The 17,895-nt window shown below is 44.1% G+C and overlaps 1 protein-coding gene across 1 annotated transcript; it reads left to right on the forward strand.

Annotated features, from left to right (window-relative positions):
- Positions 1-1,416: 1,416 nt before the first annotated feature.
- On the forward strand, positions 1,417-11,401 carry LOC118095478 (serine protease 27-like). The gene is made up of 5 exons (XM_035136729.2): positions 1,417-1,502; positions 4,426-4,617; positions 6,760-7,031; positions 10,064-10,233; positions 11,105-11,401. Exons 1-5 carry the CDS (start codon positions 1,417-1,419, stop codon positions 11,399-11,401), a joined length of 1,017 nt encoding a protein of 338 aa, XP_034992620.2.
- The last annotated feature ends 6,494 nt before the right edge of the window (positions 11,402-17,895 follow it).

A 17,895-nucleotide genomic window follows, 5' to 3' on the forward strand; every position in this document is an offset into this window, starting at 1 on the left:
TCTTACATGTATATCCCACTTTTCCTCCAATAAGCTCCAGGTCACATACATGGTTCCCCCACACTCTCAATTTTATCATCACAACAACCCTGTAAGGTGGGATAGGCTAAGAGACAATGACTGGTCCAATAGACTGGCTGGGGATTTCAATCCTGGTCCAATATTCTTATAAATGCAGATAAAAAGGTTTTAAAAAAAGTAAAGGACCCCTGGATGGTTAAGTTCCATCAAAGGTGACTATGGGGTTGTGGTGCTCATCTCACTTTCAGGCCGAGGGATCTGGTATTTGTCCACAGACAGCTTTCCGGGTCATGTGACCAGCATGACTAAACCGCTTCTGGCACAATGGAACACCGTGATGGAAACCAGAGCACACAGAGCGCCACAGTGGTACCTATTTATCTACTTGCACTGGTGTGCTTTCGAACTGCTAGGTTGGCAGGAGCTGGGTCAGAGCAACTGGAGCTCACTCAATCGTGGGGATTCGAACCGCCAACCTTCTGATCGGCAAGCCCAAGAGGCTCAGTGGTTTAGACCACAGTGCCACCTGCATCCCAACACACTGGTCAGCAATAGGCTTGATCAGTAACACAGAGCAGATCACCATCATCAGCTACCTACCTCTCCCACCATTCTAACAGTGGGCTTTGAGGTCCACCTATGAACCACAGGGCTTGAACCACCCCTATTGAATAGAGATGTGGGTTAGAACGTGTTAAGGTATAGCTGAAATGACACCGTGTGGGCACTTTCCCATGAAAACTGGAAGGAATACACGAACTCCTAGCTGCAGGGGGTGAAAACCAGACTGAACATTGTAGAGATGTCTTTGAAGACAGAGAGAGTTGACCTTATGGTGCATGCAGAAACCACTGTAATGAGTGGGAAGGAAGGATTCTGACACAAAGGCCACATAGCAGTCATGAGAAACAGGGAAATGGATATACAATAGAGTTAGAAACAGGGAAATGAAGACATTTGGAAGGAAGGAGGCAGGTGAGAAGCACCAAGCAGCATTTACCCAACAGGTTTCGTAACATTCCCATCCGGCAAACTCCCATATCTGGCAGCATGCCCAGTGTGAATACACCCTCCCAGGGTGCCATATATAAGCACTCAAAGCTTGCACCGCATAAATAAGTAAAGTGTGTCTCAGATGTTCCTTCTTGGAAGAGTGCCATATTCTACCTCTGCTTACCTACAATCAATTTAAAAAGAAAGAAGCAGAAGCAGAAGCAGAAGCAGAAGCAGAAGCAGAAGCAGAAGCAGAAGCAGAAGCAGAAGCAGAAGCAGAAGCAGAAGCAGAAGCAGAAGCAGAAGCAGAAGCAGAAGCAGAAGCAGAAGCAGAAGAAGAAGAAGAAGAAGAAGAAGAAGAAGAAGAAGAAGAAGAAGAAGAAGAAGAAGAAGAAGAAGAAGATGGGGCATCAAGGACAAGTGCCAAGGGGGGAAAGAAGATTAATGGGATTGACAGTACTGATGCTTCTGCAGGTGTTGATGGGTAAGTGGAACATTTTGCTGCATGAGTTAATATTCCTCACCACCAGTAGGGGATGGTGAATTGCATTTTGAAAGACTGTAAGAATGAGCTTCACTTAGCTTGTTGGCCTTTTGTATTCCACCCTGCAGAACGAGAGGACTTCCCCACATTGGATCAGCCTGGTCATTGGACAATAGGATATGCGTTCCTAAATTTCTAAATCGATTGAAATTAAGATATGCTTTGCTTGAGCTAAGTTTTCCAGAACAAGGCAAACCAAGTCAACTTTGCAAGACCTAGGCCATCATTTATAAAGTCATAAATGGTTTAGGACCAGATTATCCAAAAGGCTGTCTCTTCCCATATGAGCCTGCCCAAGGGTTACAATTATCATCAAAGTTCGTTTTTTCTCTCTCACCACTTGGCTAATAGAGACTTGGCTAATAGAAACTTGAAACAGTCTTCTCTTTGGAAGCATCCTGGTTACAGCATTCACTCCCAAAAAAAAGTTAGATTAGTTCCATCCAGATGACTTTTAGGTAGGCAGAAAAAAGTGCCTTACTTTATCTGAATTTCAGTGGAGTTTAATTACAAAATTGAAGTTTTTATTTCTATATGTCTTTGGTTTTGAGCTTTATTTATAATGTTTTAGTTTGTTTGATGATTTTATTGGTTTGAAAGATAAAGGGACCCCTGACTATTAGGTCCAGTCGTGACCGACTCTGGGGTTGCGGCGCTCATCTTCCGTTATTGGCCGAGGAAGCCGGTGTATAGCTTCCAGGTCATGTGGCCAGCATGACAAAGCCGCTTCTGGTGAACCAGAGTAGCACACGGGAAACACCGTTTACCTTCCCGCTTGGAGCGGTACCTATTTATCTACTTGCACTTTGACGTGCTTTCGAACTGCTAGGTTGGCAGGAGCTGGGACCGAACAACAGGAGCTCACCCCGTCCCAGGGATTCGAACCGCTGACCTTCTAATCAGCAAGCCCTAGGATCTGTGGTTTAACCCACAGCGCCACCTGTGTCCCTTAAAAATATACTTGTCAGTATATAGTCTGGAGGGCTGTAGCTCAGTGGTAGAGCATCTGTTTTGATTGCAAAATTTGCCAGGTTCTGACTTAGGATAAAGCAATTTCCTGTGTTTATATAAATTAATGTGATGATTTAATGCCTGTCTTGTCTTTTTTTTCACTTCATTCTCACCACGAACAGAGTAGAATGGACTTGAAAGTCAGGAAGATGAGCCACATTTTGAATATTTGGCTGGTTCCTTAAATGCATTGGCAGAATCAAGGGAGGCACATCTTGTTTTCAACAATTATAATGCCCAATGCAGGCTAGTTCTGAATCCAAAACAACATTTTTAGTCATGGGGGATGAATGCATAGCTCTCAGCCACAATATTTACATTTAATATAACCATCTGGCAAGTCATTTCAAGATAATGGGCAGTATCCAACAAAATAGATCTGCAAGTCCAAGGATCTCTGCTTGTGCAACGTAACTTTCCCACCATTTTGAAAGGGCCAAAAGAGAGTGTGTTTGGGGTTGCTGGGTACAGTAACTGGAATAAGGGGAGCATTTGGGAGCAGCACTAACAGACTGTCAAAGAAATTCCTTGGTGCCCCATCCCAGATGACCCAAAGCCAGTCTAGGCAGGGGTATGATAGTTCAGCAGCCTTCATGGTGTGACTCTAGATTCTAATTCCAATTCATTGATTTTGTTCTGACCCCTTTTTCTTCTCTTTTTAGACGCCAACCCAAGTTATGCAAGCAGAAGTGAGTACCATTTCTATATGCTTTTATTGTGCTTGAAGCCGGTGAGTTTTTGCTTAGGAAAATTATTCAATTAAAATGTTTAGAGATAAGGAATGCTGTGGAGAAGGGCGGTCTTGGTCACAGAGCCCTGTGGATCATGGCTGCTATGACACTATCAAATTAGAATAACACTAGTGGCTTGCCTCACAAGGACCTGCACCCTAAAATTGCAATATCACCCTATAGATGAACATGAGACACAGGGTACTGGGAATTGTTGCTCTTACAAGGACAGATACTTTAAATTTACGGTGTGCACATAGCCTGATTCTCTGAGTGCCATTTTTTATGCTGCCAGAATGTGACTGTCAAGTGGGTGGTGTTGGCAAGTTTGGGGGAATCTCATGGTTCGCAGAAGTAATATATACCCTGTTTCTCCGAAAATAAGACATAGCCATAAAATAAGCCATAGCAGGATTTTTAAAGCATTCAAGGAAGAAGACGAAGAAGAGTTTGGATTTGATATCCTGCTTTATCACTACCCAAAGGAGTCTCAAAGCGGTTAACATTCTCCTTTCCCTTCCTCCCCCACAACAAACACTCTGTGAGGTGAGTGGGGCTGAGAGACTTGAAATGTGACTAGCCCAAGGTCACCCAGCAGCTGCATGTGGAGGAGCGGAGACACGAACCCGGTTCCCCAGATTAGGAGTCTACCGCTCTTAACCACTACACCACACTGGCTCTCAAGGAGTATAAGACATCCCCTGAAAATAAGCCATAGTGTGTGTGTGTATTTAGGAAAAATAAGTATAAGACAGTGTCTTATTTCCGGAGAGACACGGTATATGAGTAGGGGAGGAACTGAAGGGCTAAAAAAATATTATAATAAGGATTGGACATGCTCAATGGCTGCAGAATGGTATGTGCACTGTGTGGGGATGGGTGGAAAACTTAGGGAAAAGAAGATGGAATGGAGTAGCCTGAAAAGCTGGCTGGTTCCCTGAACCAAACCACAATCTACAGTGGCCAAGTAGATGCCTTCGGGACCATAGAAGCATCCTGTGTTGCCTTGTCCCCTAGCAACAGGTGCAGTTATACTAGTAAGCAACTGGTATGCTGTAAATACTGGTCTGCTACATCAGAACACAGAAGCTCTATTTAACAATTATGCTTAACAGCCATTGAGAGACCTGTCCTAATAATGATATCTTCCTCAGTATGTGGAAAACAGGGAATGCTAAGCCGGATCATAGGTGGGGAAAACTCGCAGGATGGAGAATGGCCTTGGCAGGTCAGCATAAGGTTGGATGGAGCATACCACTGCGGAGGGTCTCTCATCACTGATCAGTGGGTCATCACAGCCTCACATTGTTTTAAACTGTAAGTACTGTATGCCTTCCCAATCCCATCCATTCCTCAAGTATCACTGAAATTAGATGTCACACACATTTTACAAATACCAATGACAAACTCAGTTGGTCTCTAAGGTGCTACTGGAAGGAATTTTTTTTTATTGTGTTCCGACATTTTACAAAGTCAGCTTTCAATGCTGAATGTTGAAATATTCATTTTTAAAGGCCTCTCTTCATGCTCACGGATTTCTCAGGACAATAATGTTAATCGTAACTGGGCTAATTCAGTTGGGGTTTTTTTGTCTACGGCGGCTTCACTGCATCGCTTTCAGCAAAAGCTGTGCGAAAATAGATGTGGAACAGCATAGCAGGAAGCCAAGAATGAACCTTCAGATCATGGCTTGTTTGGAACAAAATGAAGAACTTAAGCTACTTGCACTGGTCAATGGCTTGTGCACAGACAGCACTGGTGGACAGCACTGAGTCCCAAAATGCCCATTGATTCCAGTACTAGCTATAAATTTCTAACTTGGGTTGGGCCAGCCTAGTGCTTTACAGCAGGGATGGTGAACCAGTCTGAGGGTCTCATACTCTCATGGACAACCTCCTGTGGTGGGACACATGTCAGCAGGGAGAGGAGCAGAGGCAAAAGTATGCAAGGCAAAGGCTGTGATTCTTACCGTTATACACTAGGCACACTGAAGATGGAGGCTTATATGCATATAGACACATCTCCCTGTTGTTCATCCAGGTAAGTGAGAGTTTCATGATTCAAGGGCACATTCCAGCCATGCAAAAGCACTGAAGGAAAGCCAGTGAAAGTAGGGCCCCCTCCCCCCGGGCAAAGCCCGAGGTTCCCTGTGCCTACTTTATGCACCATTTTACACATTGGTGGTGTTTTTTTCTCTCTCCAAATCTCTAAACCCAACAGTAATTGAAGGGACTTGAAGGAGGTTGCAACGAAAAGAACTGAAGTGCTACATCCTTCCATTGGAATCTGCCTATACTCCAAGACGAGTCTCAGACACCCTTCACTGGGTGTCCCCACCCTCAGAACGTTGGTGGATGGTGATTGGAAAAGGGGCCTTTTCAATGGTGGCTCCCTGGTTCTAGAATATGCCTCCCTGGGCTGCTTGCCTGGCAACGAGCTTGAAAAGCTTTCAGCACCAGGCTAAAACTTTCTTATTTAAATAGTTTTTGAATAGATTTTAGCTGATTTTTACATTATTTTAAATCATTATTTTAAAATAACAGCATTGTTTGGACTGTTTACTTAATAGTTTTATTTATCTAGATATCTAGAGATCATCCTGAATTTTTCAGTTGATAAAAATCAAATTGTTTTTTTTAATGTTTAAAATCCACTTTATTTCTTATTAAAACATTCACAAATCATAATAAACAGACATAATCACAAATCGTAACAGGCACACACATTCATAAGTACTAATAGACAAACATTCATAAATCATAATAAACCTAGTAAATCATAATGAGCATAGCAAATCATGATAAACCAACTCATAATAGATAGTAAACCAACACATACACTTACATACCAAAACCGACAAAACATACAAATCATAAGAAAGAAAGAAAAAGAAAAAAAGAATACAAAAAATAATAATAAAAAGACAACATAGCAACAAGAGGGAGAAAAAAAACACAAAAAAGAAAGAAAGAAAAAGAAACTTCCCATCATTTCAATATCGCTTCCCTAAGTTAGTATATTATATTATTATGCTTCTTCCTCGATGCATTCTCTGCAGTTTATCATTATAGTTTATAATTACAATTACAATTGAATTCTTGTGGATCTTAGTCTAAGCAAATCACCAGTTTTGTATTAATACCTTCCTTTTGTAAGTACTCGTCCACATACCTCCATTCCTCTTTAAGTTTTTGTTTTGAGGTACCCCTTATCGCCACCGTCATTCTTGCTAAGTTCATAAATTCGGCCAACTTAACATGCCACTCCTGTATTGATGTATAAATACAGGATAAAAATCAAATTGATCGTTTTTAAAATTGGGGGTGCGAATTAAAAATGGGAAATATTGGGATTTGTCTCACACAAACCCACTCCTTATCCTGTTCCATCCACGTAACCCTAAGGATAAGAATTCTCTGGCATTCTCCCTGTCTCCTCAACCCCATCGTGTCTCTCTAGGCTCAGCACACCTTCCAACTTCACAGTGATGCTCGGAGCACTGAAACTCTCCAGTCCTGGTCCTCATTCCATCACCACAGCTGTGAAGCGCATCATCCCCAATCCTACATACGAGGGGGATCTGAAATCTGGAGACATTGCTCTGCTGCAGCTGGACAAGCCAGTGAATTTCTCTCAACGGATCGTCCCCATCTGTGTCCCTGATTCGGATGTCGTCTTCCCCCCAGGACACAAGTGCTGGGTCACGGGTTGGGGAGATGTGCAAGGCAGAGGTAGGTTCAAAAAGAGAGAGAGATAGAAGCTAATCTCTGGCAGACCAGCTCCCTCTGCTGAAACAAACAGGGTAGAACTCCTATCAGCCACCCCAGCATGGCCAATGGTGAGGAAATTATAGGATAACATCTGGAAGGTACCAGGTTGGAGAAGGCTGCATTAGAGGGGAATTTATGCTACACACTATAACAGCCATTCCCTCTTTCTTGGGAGTCCTGGGAATTGTAATTCTGGGTGTGGGAGGAGTTAAGAATCTTGAACATAGAATCATCACCAAACTCCGGTTCCCAAGATCTTCTGGAATAAAGTCAGGCAGTTCTAGTGTTATGAAACAGATATATACTTTATTGTACTGGTGTGCCCTTAGGCAGCGAGAGACTTTAGCTACGTATGCACACCTGAGTCTATAACGCTCCAGCTTCTCTCTCTCTCTCTCTGATTTCTCCAGTTAATCCCTAACAATAGCAGTTCACAGACACAAGGCAGCAGGACTAGTCTGGAGCTTGTAATTTTTGGCTACTGTGTCTCTAACACCTTTGTGACAGGCAGAAGTCCTGCAAGTGAAGAAATCCAGCTGTAACAGCATCCGCAGGTCAGGAAATACTCTACTTGCTGGATTTCTGTTTATTTATACAGCTCTTAAAGGCAAATTAAGTTGTGCCCAGGGGTAGAGGCAAGGAGAGAAGTTGTCAAGCTATTTAAAAAGTTTGGTTGGTAGCTACCATTTTTTTTCCCTCCTGAATGCCTGGTTCCAAAGCCAGTGGGGAGAGGAGCACACAATTATGCATACCTGCCAAGTCCTGGACTGCAGAATCCGGGACCGGCAGCCGCGTGACACTGGACGTTGCATAGGTGCAACTTCCGGTGTCGCTTTGCCCATCTATGGGCACCAAAAATGGCTGCCGACAACACCAGAAGTCGCATCTACGCACTTCCGGACATGCGTAGACACGACTTTCGGCGCCGGCCATTTTCAGTGCCCATAGATGGGCAAAGCAGGGGGGGAAATGGCCGCCCGCAGGAGAATGTAAGGGAGAATAACGGGAGATGAAGTAATACAGGGGACCGCCGGGAAAAGGTAAGAAAAAACGGGGGTTTCCCGGGGAAAACGGGGTACTTGGCAGCTATGCAATTATGGCTGCCACACAAGTGGGCTTTCATTTATGCAACATAGTGCAAAGGCTTCCCCCAAATAAGAGAAAGCCAAACAGGGAAACAAACTAGAGATAATTCCAGCTTAGTTCACAAGAGCATTCTATAATCAAAAAAATATTCTATATCACCTATAAAATGTTTGTAATTTTTATCATTGCTAGGTAGCAATGTGATTTTATGCAGAATTTTATACTATTGGTTTTTGTATCATACCTATTTATCTTATATGTGAATGGCCTATGGCCCAAGCATTAATAAACTACCACTACTACTGTTTTTTATTATTGTTACTATTAATACCACTATTGTGTAATGGGAATAGCAACTTACAAAAGATGAATTGTAAGATAATATAGATACAAAACAGAAATCCATTAGGGGAAAAGCCAGGGGAGGTACAGTAATCTCTACCCTAATGGCCTAACTCCCAACAACAGAATATAAGTTCTCATTAAAAACAGTGAACCAAATGGCACCTTAAACATTAACAATGCAATGAGTCTGTTCAGAAGGGAAAAAATCATGTAGCTTAATGTGACATGCCCTGGCAAGTGTGCAAATAGGATTCCATCTTAGCACAGCTATGGGGCCAGAAGCTTTCATGTGCCTTCTTCATCATATGCATGGTGTAGGACCCTCAAGGTGTGAATGGATAGATGATAAATAGATAGATAGATAGATAGATAGATAGATAGATAGATAGATGATTAGATAGATAAGATGATAGATGATAGATAGATAGATAGATAGATAGATAGATAGATAGATAGATAGATAGATAGATAGACAGACAGATACAGTGGTACCTCGACTTATGAATGCTGCGACTTCCAAAGGTTTCGACTTATGAAGTCCACAAACCCGGAAGTATTTTTGCCCCGCACGCGTTCTGTGCATGTGCAAAGCGCAAAATCGTGCTTTGAGCATGCGCAAAATGGACGCTTCGACTTACAAAGGATTCGACATCCGAAGAGCGCCGTGGAACGGATCGCCTTCGTAAGTCGAGGTACCACTGTAGATAGATAAATAGATAGATAGATAGATAGATAGATAGATAGATAGATAGATAGATAGATAGATGAGTGAGTGTTGGAATATCTTTAGAAAGTGAGGCCCGAAAGCTAAGCAATGTAAGAGACAGGTGTGCCACAATCGTATGCCAAGAAGAAATGAAAATGAGATCCCATCAAAAGAGGAAAAAGAGTGGGTGTGACATGCTCCCAACTGGTGATGAATTGGCCGAGCAAGATGAATAATGTACATTAACGCCTAAACAGAGACAATTACCTTTTGTGGTGAGTGAGCCACTCCTAATCCCCTATTGACTCCAAAGTCTGCTAGTGAGATCTGCAAATAAATTGCAGCTAACAATGGAGTCTCTTTTTTGAAATCTTTTTGGTGATATGTGACAACTTGTAAGCCAATTATACAAACAGGGATATATGTCTGTTCCTAGAACCTGTCACTCACATAATTTTAGCCATAATTCCATTTTGTAATTGAATTTGTTTTATGAAATCCTCTCAAAAAATGGATTTAAAGTGTATCTTCTCTCAAAATACATATTCAAGTGGAATAGGCTTTTGAAACTTAAATCTGTGAACTGCATAGCTCTAAATTTCTGATAAATGCAGTGACCATTCTGTGGCATGCAAAATCTGGTAGGTAGCTAAGACCTGATCCATGCATTAGGCCAAGAGCTATTGATCAAGTTCTTTTACACAGGGATTTGCAAGAATGCAGTCTGCAATCATTCCCAGCCTGTTCCAATAACTCCAGGGAGACAGAAACGAAATCCTTTTGGTTGCAGAGCATTATCATTTTTAATGTTTCATTATACAATACCACTGATTCTCTTATCTTGCTCCTGTTTCAGATAAACAACGAACCTCTGATATACTCCAAAAGCTAGAGGTCCCCATAATCAGCACAAACACATGCAATGCCCTCTATCAGCAAGACTCCGGAGAGCTCAGACTCACGCGGGACATTAAAAATGACATGATATGTGCTGGCTTTGCTGCTGGACATCGGGATGCCTGCCAGGTGAGACCCGGATCAGTTTTAGTCCATTATTAGTACATCCAGATCTTTGGTCCATCTAGTTCAATCTCGCCTACACTGAGAGGCAGCAGCTCGCCAGTGTTTCAGATAAGACTCCCTCCCAGTCCTACCTGAATCTGCTAGACCAGGCGTGTCCAACAGGTAGATCTTGATCTACCGGTAGATCACTGGATGTCTGTGGTAGATCCCTGGTAGATTGCTGGCTCCCCCAAAGAAGCTCAATAAGTTTTGTCCCTCCCCCCCCCAAAAAAAGCTCTACAACTTTTATCCGGAACCCCCCAAAACAGGGCTTTCCTTCCTTAAAAAAGCTCAACAACTTTAACCAAAAAAAGGGGGTAGGTCACTGCCAGTTTTTAACTTTGTGAGTAGATCGCAGTCTCTTGGGAGTTGGCCACCACTGTGCTAGACATTAAACTTGGGACCTGCGAATGCAAAGCAGATGTTCTGCTACTGAGCTACTGCCCTTGCCATAGCTCTTGGGCATCAGCTCCCCTCCCTGTGCCCAGGGGCGGAGGAAGGGGGATGCGGTGGGGGTGGAGGTGGTCCGCCCCAGGTGTCACCACTGAGGGGGTGACAAAATGTATGGTGGCACTCACCGTGAGACCTGCAGCGCACCCGAGCCATGCGTCTTTCCTGGGAGTGACATGGTGGCTTGGGCCCCCGCAGGCTCCGCACAACCCCAAATGGTCTGCTGCCGCCTCTGCCTCAGCTGTAGAGCAGGAGTGGGAGGAGGCAGGCAGACTCCTCAGAGGCCCCAAGGAGAGTCCTGCCCCAGCTTGCCCTGCCCCGCGGGCAGCTGGCCCCGCCCCTGGGCCTGCATTTCCCATAATCCATTTGGGTTTTCTCTGCACAGGGTGATTCAGGAGGACCACTAGCTTGCCGAATGGGGGACTCCTGGCTCCTCGCAGGTGTGGTGAGCTGGGGAGAAGGGTGTGCACAGAAGAATCGCCCTGGCGTTTATGCCCGTGTCACATCCTATCAGTCGTGGATCCACAGCCTAATACCAGAGCTGACATTCACAAGCGTGGAAACCAAGGGCCATGGGTCAACGGTGAACAACAGAAGCACCATCAGTGGAGCATCAGCTGGAAGTTTTAGCTTCATCTCCATCATCATAGCCACTGTTGTTTTGCTACTATCTTCTGAGTAGACTCTCTGGAAAAGGAGGGCTGCTCCTTTTTCCTGGAGAGACCTTTGTGCCAATCCTGCAGGCTTAGTTTGGAAGAGGATGGAGATCATCAGAACTGCCAGTAAGGCCATCAAGGAGACTTCTTGCTCTGCTGTTGTACAGTTTCAAGAAGTGACTGTCGGCTAAAGCAGTCCTTCTTGGCCTTTCTGATATAGAAATTTGTGGACATTCAGAAATTAAGGGGATATCCCATCCCCATTACCACTTCTGAAATTTATTTTGCGTTTGTTCTTCATGGACTCAGTCCTCCCTCCAGGAACAAGTTTTGCTGCAGGAGATTGGAGCAGAAAGATTTAACACCTGGATATATTCTTTTTTTCTCGGCCACTGAGCATGCCTACCGATAGCACTCAGTTGGCATCCTCAGCCATATCCATGCTAAAACATGTTGTGGCCCTGTTGGTCCTCCTTCAACCCAGGCTCAGGCTTACAAAACAGCTATCCGGTGGCTGGGAAGCTGCTGGTTTAAACTGCCTATAGTGCCTATGGAGTGGTGCTCTATTGGGACAATGTGGGTAGTTACAATTGTGGTCCACCCACCACAGATCACACTACTCCTGCTGCCCTCCACTACTAAGCTTGTTGCCGGGTTAATGTCAGGGGGCCCATCAGAAGGCACTTTGCCTGGGAACCCCTCAAATCTGGAAGTGGCTCTGGTCTTGTGGCTATCAGAGGCCTCTCTCCTTAAAATGTGAGGATATGCAGGCAGAATTCCAGTTCCCAAGAATGGTTCTTTTGATCTTCTTCTGCTGAACTAGGTGGGCCATTAGCCTAATATAGCTGACTATTCTTATGTTCATATCCATGCTCAGTTCTGTCTTAAGCTCCAGGAAAAGGTCATAGGGTTGCTGTCATTTAGCAGGTCAGTGCAAGAAGTGGCTTTATACCAAGTCAGATCATAGCTGCCAAGTTTTCCCTTTTCTCACGAGGAAGCCTATTCAGCATAAGGGAAAATCCCGTAAAAAAAGGGATAACTTGGCCGCTATGAGTCAGATCCATCTATTTCATTACTGACTGGCTGGCAGCAGCTCTCCAGGATTTCAGGTGGGAACATTCCCAATCTCTACCAATAAATTTCAGGTGTCAAACCAGGGACCTTCTGCATGCATGTGTTATATCTCACTGAGCAAACCAGGGTTCATCACCTCTAGCAGCTAGCAAGCTGGCTGAAATCAGCAGGTGGGCCTTCCTCCTAGCATAGAAGAGATGCAATGGACAGAAAATCACCTATTGTTGATTTCATAGAATCATAAATGGTAGAGCTTGAAGTGACCCTACGGGTCATCTAGTCCAAATCATGCAATGAAGTAATCTCAACTAGAGAATCCATGACAGATGGATTCCAACCTCTGCTTAAAAACCTCCAAGGAAGGAAAGTCCACCACCTTTGAGAAAGTCTGTTCCACTGTCAAACAGCTCTTACTGTCAGAAAGTTCTTCCAGATATTTAGTTGGAATCTCCTTTCTTGTAACCTGAAGGCATTGATCCATGCCCCACCCTCCAGATCAGGAGAAAACAAGCTCCATCTTCTATGTGACAGCCCTTGAGATATTTAAAGATGGCTATCATATCTCAGTCTCCTGTTTTCCAGGCTAAACATACCCAACTCCCTCAGCTGTTCCTCATAAGGCTTGGTTTCCAAATCCTTGATCATCTTGGTTGTCCTCCTCTAGACACGTTCTAGCTTGTCAATATCCTTCTTAAACTGTGGGAGTCAGAACTGGACACAGTATTCCAGTTGTGGTCTGATCAAGACAGAATAGAGTGGGTCGACTTCTTCCCTTGATCTGGACACTACACTTCTGTTGATGCAGCCTAGAATAGGATTAGCCTTTTTTGCTGCTGCATCACATGGTTGGTTCATGTCAACCGTGTGATGTAGCAGCAAAAAAAAAAAAGCCAGTGACTCATGTCAACCATGTGATCTCTGCCTGTCTCACAGCTACTAAAGCAGGGATGGGCAACCTTTTGCTGTTGCAGGTTGCATTCCCTTGGGGTAATCTTTCAACGCCTTCAGGCTCAGAGTCAAAGGGGTGCAGTGAGTCACAGCCAAACACAGATGGGACTACACACACTCTAGGCTTACCTTTTCCTCTGCTCTTTCCAGGCACAGTCTGTGATTTAAAATTGAGCACCATTTTATGCTCCTGAGCTTTCCCTGTGAAAACCCACTCTTTCCCTGTGAAAACCCTGTGAAAACCCACTCTTTAAAGCTCAATCAGAGCAAGCGTCAATCCACAGAAAACCCAAATTGATGTTTGCTCTCATTCAGCTTTAAGGGGTGGGTTTTCATGGGGAAAGCTTGCCGGGTAGGCAAGAGTTGCTTGAACACAGAGTGTTGTATAGAGCAGACCTCTTCCTGGAAAGAGCAGGGAACATGGAGAGGAGGAAAGGTTGCCCCTTATCTCTCCCGTGGCTGTGATCCAATTTAGGGGGGCTCTGAAGTTGCTGTAACTTTGAGAACCACAGAAATTAGACAGATCTCTTAACAACATGTGCGGTTTGATCCTCTGTGTCTTAAAAGATGGGAGTGGGTAGTCAAAAGCCCAAAATTGTTTCCTCCTCTGGGAATTATACTGCCTAAAGACGTAGCAGAGGAGGAAAGCTAGCCTCACACTCAGGATAAACTGGTTCTTTCTTGCTACTAAATAAAAAGTCTGTTATGACATACAACCACACCATACCTTTCAAACACTCTTATACCAGTCATTGAGAATCCTGGGAACTGTAGTTTCTTAAGGGTGCTGGGAACTGTAGGTCTGTGGGCTCAGGACACTTAATAAACTACAGTTCCCAGGATTCTTTGCGGGGGGAGCCATGATGACTGTTAAAGGGATAGAAGAGTGCTTCAAATTTATGGAGTGGGTGTTCAGGGGTGCACGGGATTCTTGAGTTTTTATTATTAATATTAATTGAATTTATATACCGTCCAGTACCCAAGGGCCTTTTCTTCCTTTCAACAACATATACATCGGATACACCAAACCTACCATTCGCTACCTCTGTTCATGGGGTTTTGCTATTCTCACCAATGCAAAATCTCAGCTGCTATAGACATTCTGGCCTGGTTTATTTCATGATATGAAGTTGACTTACTAGCATGGTGCCAAGTGTATATATTTATGACTTTATTTATTGTTTATACTGTGTATCATGTGACATATTTTTGTAACACGCACGTAACTCCGTGATGAAATCTTCTTCCCTGCCCATCATATGAGTAAAGGAGCCTCATCTGGTATGTGGGCTCCCGCATTTCCTTGTCTATCTCTTTCCTTCCCTTCACAATAAACTCTTTGAACCTTGACACCTGGATTGAGAAATACTTCTCTCTGACCTGAGGTGACTCTTAAATTGAGAGGAATTTGAGCAATGTTGCTCTGCTAGCCTTTATTAGGTGATAGCATCAAATGCAGAGGGGGAGGGGGTTAGGAGAGAAATAGTCTTGTGACACCCTCTTAGGAAATGTTATAAATATACAATTCTGCTCTTGAATACACAAAGCAGCCATTCACCTCTATCACCAGGTTCTTGACACCCCATAGGCAAGTATTTGTGTGAAAGAGTGTACAATTGCTAATACCATGTACAGCTCAACTATTTCCACCAGGCTAAGTCAGTGGGAGAAATGGGAAGTAGGACTTAGGGCTCATTCATACTTCCACTCATCCCGTGCCTAGAAAGCACTGTTATGAGCATTTTTCCCTTTGATCCACACTTTCAGGGTATGGATCCGAGCAGTTTTCCACTTATCCTGCTCCTTTCCCAGGGGAAACCCACTCTCTCTAGTGCTAAATTGGAGCAAATGGTCAATCCGGAGAAAACTATAATGGCTGTTTGCTCCAATAGGGCACCCTCTCCCTCTACTGCCACCCAGTGGTAGCCTTTCCATCAGGCTGCCTAAGTGGGAGAAATGAGAAGCAGGCCTCATTCCAGCAGCTTTGCTGAAAGAACAACTCTGTCGCGCACCTCCTTCCCCTGAACTATTCCTATGCCATCTGATCATTAGATGAGCTGCTGTTTAGGAATTGGCACCTGGGTTTGCTTTTTTCCTCTTCCCTCTCTGTCCCTTTTCCCTTGTATGTCTTTAAAGGGGTGGGGAGGGTTGTTCTAATGGGTGGGATATAAACCACTCAGAAAGCCTTTTTGGCTGAAGAGCTTAGTACAAAATCTCTAAAGAAATAAGGGTACACAGACAGTACACTAATTGAATGATACAGTGGTACCTCAGTTTAAGTACACAATTGGTTCCGGAAGTCTGTACTTAACCTGAAGCGAACTTTCCCACGGAAAGTAATAGAAAGTGGATTAATCAGTTCCAGACGGTCCGCGGAGTACTTAAACTGAAGCGTACTTAATCTGAAGCAAACTTTCCCATTGAAAGTAATGGAAAGTGGATTAGTCCGTTCCAGACGGGTCCGCAGAGTACTCAACCTGAAGCGTACTTAACCCGAGGTATGACTGTAATTGGTTCTGGAAGTGTACTTAACCTGAAGAGTACTTAACCTGAAGCGAACTTTCCCATTGAAAGTAATGGAAAGTGGATTAATCCGTTCCAGATGGTCCATGGAGTACTTAACCTGAAGCGTACTTAACCTGAAGTGAACTTTTCCACTGAAAGTAATGGAAAGTGGATTAGTCCGTTCCAGACAGGTCCGCGGAGTACTTAAACTGAAAATACTCAAACCGAGGCGTACTTAAACCAAGGTATGACTGTACATGCAAATAACCTACAGGTGCACAGTCCCACAAACTGACAAACGCAGGAAAGGAAAGGTTTAAGTTAGCCCTTCAGGCCACACAGCCCCTTGTCCAGCAGCCTCCACTTCTTCCTTCTTCTCAAACAGGAAAACTTGCACAACAACTTTAGTTTTACAAGCACACATGCTGGGAGTCATCTCACATCTCTCAGGCAATGCCTAGTTTGGGTGGCGGGCAAGAAGGTATCAGGTGCTTCAAAGAGACAATTCTCAGTACCTGAGCCAAACTACAGTTTTCAGAGAAGCCCCCCTCAAATGATATCAATATCAAACCAATATTTGTAGTGTAACATACTCTCTGTGGTATGGAAATCAAAATACATTTGGCCTGTTATCAAATCAAATCCACTGCAAAAACTCCCTCTTTCACTTGTAGATTTCATAGTTGGGGGCTGGGATGTGGAAGTTGTTGTTGCTGATGCAGCAGCAGGAGGAGGAGGAGGGCGGGTTACAACAATTAAAGCACAATATTTAAAAATAACTTAAAACAACTTACAATCACAGAATTAAGGTGTGTCCTAAAAACGTACAACTCAGGTGTCAAAAGGCAGGTGTGTTTTCAGTAACCACCAGAACTCCAACAAATTCCTGTCATACTTTAAACTGGGAAGAATGGTTGGAAACAACAAAGTGCCATGAGTCAGCTGTCAACCGCTATACATCTGTACTACCCAATGAGCAACAAACATCTTTTGCCGTGTGTTTCAGTGGGAAAGCAGCAATGCCTCTGCAATTGTGGAGAAATCACCTTTTACAATATTGTGCATTTGGGGGTCATGTGAACAGATAAGTTTAAAATGCTAAGTATCCATTGGTGGCCGGCGGTTGCTTAGGGCTTATCCACACTTCCTCTTCCCCCACCCCCACCCCCACCCCCAGGGAAAACTGCTCTTTAGTGCTTAGTCAGAGCAAACCGGGAATTCAGGTTTTCTCAAGATTGACATTTGCTCCAATTTAGCACTAAAGAGCGGGTTTTCCTTGATTGGCTTGAAGTCCTTGGTCACTCATTGGATGGGAAAAGTAGTCAGGTGATGGGAGAGAATTATGTGCCTCTGGATGAACTGTAGTGGGGCTGGAACATAAATAGGCTAGTTTTAACACTTCACAAAGAATCATTGTCTGAGACTGTGTTTGCCCTCCAGAAACTGAAACACTGGCTTAAACCAAAGATTAGCAGAGAGGCTTCTGAAGCTGACCAGAGAGAGAAGTGCCTGCATGCCTGGTTCATAGGAAACCAGCAGAAATCCTATCTGCCTGGCAATGGTGAGAGGAGAGACTAACTGGCATACAAATTTAATAGGAACTATGCATTACAAAATAGGGACGCGGGTGGCGCTGTGGATTAAACCACTGTGCCGCTTGGGCTTACCAATCGAAAGGTTGGCAGTTCGAATCCCCATGACGGGGTGAGCTCCCGTTGTTCGGTCCCAACTCCTGCCAACCTAGCAGTTCGAAAGCATGCAGTGCAAGTAGATAAATAGGTACCACTCCAGCAGGAAGGTAAACAGTGTTTCCGTGCGCTGCTCTGGTTTCACCAGAAGTGGCTTAGTCATGCTGGCCACATGGCCTGGAAAAACTGTCTGCGGAAGTGGACAAACGCCGGCTCTCTCGGCCTGTAAAGCGAGATGAGTGCCGCAGCCCCAGAATCGTTCACGACTGGACTTAATTGTCAGGGGTCCCTTTACCTTTACATGC

This window comes from Zootoca vivipara, chromosome 13, assembly GCF_963506605.1.
Source record: "Zootoca vivipara chromosome 13, rZooViv1.1, whole genome shotgun sequence".
NCBI classification, from domain to species: Eukaryota; Metazoa; Chordata; class Lepidosauria; order Squamata; family Lacertidae; genus Zootoca; species Zootoca vivipara.

Excerpts from the sequence above, each read along its gene's own strand:
- LOC118095478 (XM_035136729.2), top strand. The coding sequence starts at position 1,417 with ATGGGGCATCAAGGACAAGTGCCAAGGGGGGAAAGAAGATTAATGGGA. Across the intron at positions 4,618-6,759 it reads GCCTCACATTGTTTTAAACT|GCTCAGCACACCTTCCAACT; the intron begins GTAAGTACTGTA and ends GTGTCTCTCTAG. Across the intron at positions 10,234-11,104 it reads GACATCGGGATGCCTGCCAG|GGTGATTCAGGAGGACCACT; the intron begins GTGAGACCCGGA and ends TTCTCTGCACAG.